This window comes from Rhipicephalus sanguineus, chromosome 6, assembly GCF_013339695.2.
Source record: "Rhipicephalus sanguineus isolate Rsan-2018 chromosome 6, BIME_Rsan_1.4, whole genome shotgun sequence".
NCBI lineage: Eukaryota > Metazoa > Arthropoda > Arachnida > Ixodida > Ixodidae > Rhipicephalus > Rhipicephalus sanguineus.
Window position 1 is genome coordinate 133,438,381 of NC_051181.1, and position 3,414 is coordinate 133,441,794.

At 47.1% G+C, this 3,414-nt stretch overlaps 1 protein-coding gene across 1 annotated transcript in view; it reads left to right on the forward strand.

Moving 5' to 3' along the window:
• The first annotated feature begins 290 nt into the window (after positions 1 to 290).
• LOC119397565 (interleukin-1 receptor-associated kinase 4-like) overlaps positions 291 to 3,414 on the forward strand; it is a 14,857-nt gene continuing 11,733 nt past the window's right edge. The window contains 2 exon segments of the mRNA XM_049416600.1: positions 291 to 327; positions 1,905 to 1,933. Of these exon segments, the coding sequence (XP_049272557.1) occupies positions 291 to 327; positions 1,905 to 1,933 (66 nt within the window).

Here is a 3,414-nt window from a genome sequence, read left to right on the forward strand (position 1 = left end):
TTACGAGGGATCGGGGCGACAAGAATATTTTCTCTTTGCTCCTCGATGATTGGATGGCTTCTCTCCTCTGCCAGCACTGGATTGAGGCCCAGAATGGCTAAGATTCTTCTCCCTGCCAAAGAGCAGGATAGTCGAGCAAGCTGGGCTGATTCTTGTGCTTCGATGATTTCATCCAGCGTATTGTGCACGCCCACTTGAGAAAGGCGTTCTGTGCTAGCCGTCATAGGAATGCCTAGCACCCTTTTGATGCTTTTCCGACCTATTTAGAAATAAAAGCTACCGTAACGCGCATGGTTTCCGGCTACACCGCGAAAAATACTGCAGCGGGTAAGCAACTAAACGAGCACGTGTTGCCAGTTGTGAATGAAGCTTCAACATCGCAGCCCGCACGTCAGCAACTGGCTACTTGTTGAGTCGAAACGCGGTCGCAATCCAAACAAACCCGATCCATAAATAGTACAAGCTCGCTCTCACATTAAAGAACGACTCGGGGACTCGCGAGACGCACTTTGTAAAAGCAGCTCCAAGGAAGCGGGGGAGGTGGAGAACACAAAGGGGATAGACCTCCCCAAAAAAGAAGGCGAACTGGCAGAGGAAACACCCCGCCACCCTTTTTCCCCAAACTCCCGAAGTGACGTCAGAGCACGTGACGCTCCTTCTTCCTCTCTCCCGAGTTCCTGCTCCTCCCCCCCGCGTCGAGCGACCGGCGGGAGCGCAGAACGCGCCAGGCGGTATCGCGTACTCGTCGACTACGGCACCGACGGTGCCGAACCGCGCTCCAGCGCAGCGCCGAATGTCGACCGCCCCCGCAACGCCAGCCACGCGCCGCTCCGCCCGGTCGAAGGCGTGAGCCCCAGCACCCCGGCACCACACCCGTCGCTGCCGCCGCCACGCCCGAAGCTGACTTCGACGACAAGGCGGAGGGGGAAGTAGCTCCCACGCGATCGGTGTGAAAGTTCGCCGCGGGTAGTGCGTCGGGTTGAGGATGTAGCACGTCGAAGGTGAGTGTCTGCGACTGATGTCTGATCCGCACGAAAACAAAATTACAGTAAACGCTACGCTAAAAATCTTGCTTTCTCATTAGCCCGTATAGACCTTCACTATTCGTGCTTCCATCACACGATGCGTGTAACCTTTTTCTATGACGAAAATTATACATCGTGTATATTGCCGCGGGACTAATTTCGTGAATAAAGTTCATTTGGAGGCGCGAGTGGTGACAGAACTGATTAAAAATACACGTGTAGAAAACTTTGGCGAATCGGAGCTTCGCATACGGTTACGCGGTTGGTCGCAATGAACAGGTATCGATTAACGTTGACCGCCTGCATAAATTTCTTTGAGGTACCCTGAAAATCACAAGCACGGCCGAACATATTGTTTTTTTTTTCAATCGCATCAGAGTGCGATTTCTCGGTATCATTAAAAAACGCGCAAACCAAAGGGCAGCGCTAGCACAAATTTACGACTGCTAAATGACCGCAGTGGATGGGAGACACACACACAAAAAAAAACGCTGTTGATATTATGGCAATCGAGTCTTGCTACCCATATGCATCTCCCCGTTGTCCCCAGTAATCAAATTAACACCTGGCTAAGTACTACGTGGGACGGTGCTTGCTAGATGGTATACGTGTATGTTCATTTAACAATACATGTATGTTCAAAACAGTACTTAACTATACATATGTACCTGTTACGCGCAGGTGTAACTATAAAATTGTATTGATTATAGCGCTCCTACACCGAGTCACCTATCTGCGAAATATTCTAGCATATAATAAATGAAATTATGTGCGTCACTTATTGATATATAATGCCACAAACATTGGGTGATGTTATACATTGTTAACCAAGTACCGTCTAAATCCAAAAAGCTACATAATTTTTTCTCTGATTTCCAGGCTATGGCTATAATTTTATCCAGGACCTGGTAAAAATGTACGCGATTTGTCAAACATGTGCCTAAATATTAATCCTAAACAAACAGAAGTCCGGACAACCCAATAGCTTAAATGCAACCTCCTATAAACTGCTGTTCATCTCGGTACAGAGAGCTTCTATTCCTTGCCGCTTTTTTTTGTTTGTTTTTTTTACTTGTGCCGCTTCTATGCGTATACTTCTGCAGAATAAATTAGTAGGAACTCGAAATGTTCCTGCACGAATTAATAGCAATGTGCCTGGGACTTGCACGAACCAGAAGTTAAACGTCTGGTTACACGACCTCGTTAGATTAAGCGAGGCACTCCCAGGCAGACAAACTGCAAAACTTCAGACACCAGGCTATATATACCCTCCTATAGTTACAACCACCATAACCTAGCTCGCTAAGAACTCCACTGAAATCTAAGGGACTCAACAGCACGGGTATCTCGTGTTTGCAAAAAGTACGTGCCGTGACTTGAAAACCGGACATCTTCAATGTTTATCACGTCCTCCTGAGTGTTTTGAAATCCTTTCGCCCGGGCTGCCGCCGTGACCCGCGCTAACTCACTTATCTGGTTTGTTTGTACGCCGGTTCACATTTTTACGCGCGAGTCTTGACGCCTCGCTCGCTCTGAGGCCCTTCGAAAGCAGCACAGCTGCACAGACTGGGGCCTGACTTTTGTTAACACGAATATGTAGGAAGCTGCCTAGTTCACTGCGGCGATTTATTTAAGCAATTTCCTTGCTTACTATGGATGCGTTGAAAATATGTTTGAAGGCCTACATTGACGTTTACCTTATTTTTTTCTCGAAAGAACATGTCACTTCAAGCCCTTCAGAAATTACTGAATAATTGTCCACATTTTAAATAATGAAACTGATAATACAGGCAAAGGAAGGTATATAGTTCGTGTAAGCAACAGTGTTCTGTGTCTGAAAAAAAAAAGCTATAATCACTGTGCAGGTGCCTCACGCCTCGTTGCTCACTTAGTTACTGATTTATTTAAAGTAATTCCTTATTTTCATTTCACGTGGTTTCAACCAGAGGGCACTGCGATGGAATGAAATGAAAAGTAGAAACACGTCAATCAGCTTTTCGGCGATTTGTGGGAGTGGCTATGAAATATGTTTTCGGTCAGCCACCGTAGTTTTGGTCAGGTGGTCACTTCCGAACGTATTAAAAGCCTTGAGTATCTTTTCATGGATGTAGTTAACCGAGGCACGTTCTAAAGCAGCCCCGCCATGGTGGTCTAGTGGTTATGGCGCTCGACTGCTGACCCGAAGGTCGTGGATCGAATCCCGACCGCGGTGGCTGCATTTTCGACGGAGGTGAAAATATTTGAGGCCTGTGTACTTAGATGTAGGTGCACGTTAAAGAATCCCGGGTGGTCGAACTTTCCGTAGCCCTCCACTACGGCGTCTCTCCTAATGATATCGTTGTTTTGGGACGTTAAAGCCCAGATATTATTGCGTTCGAAAGCACATGAC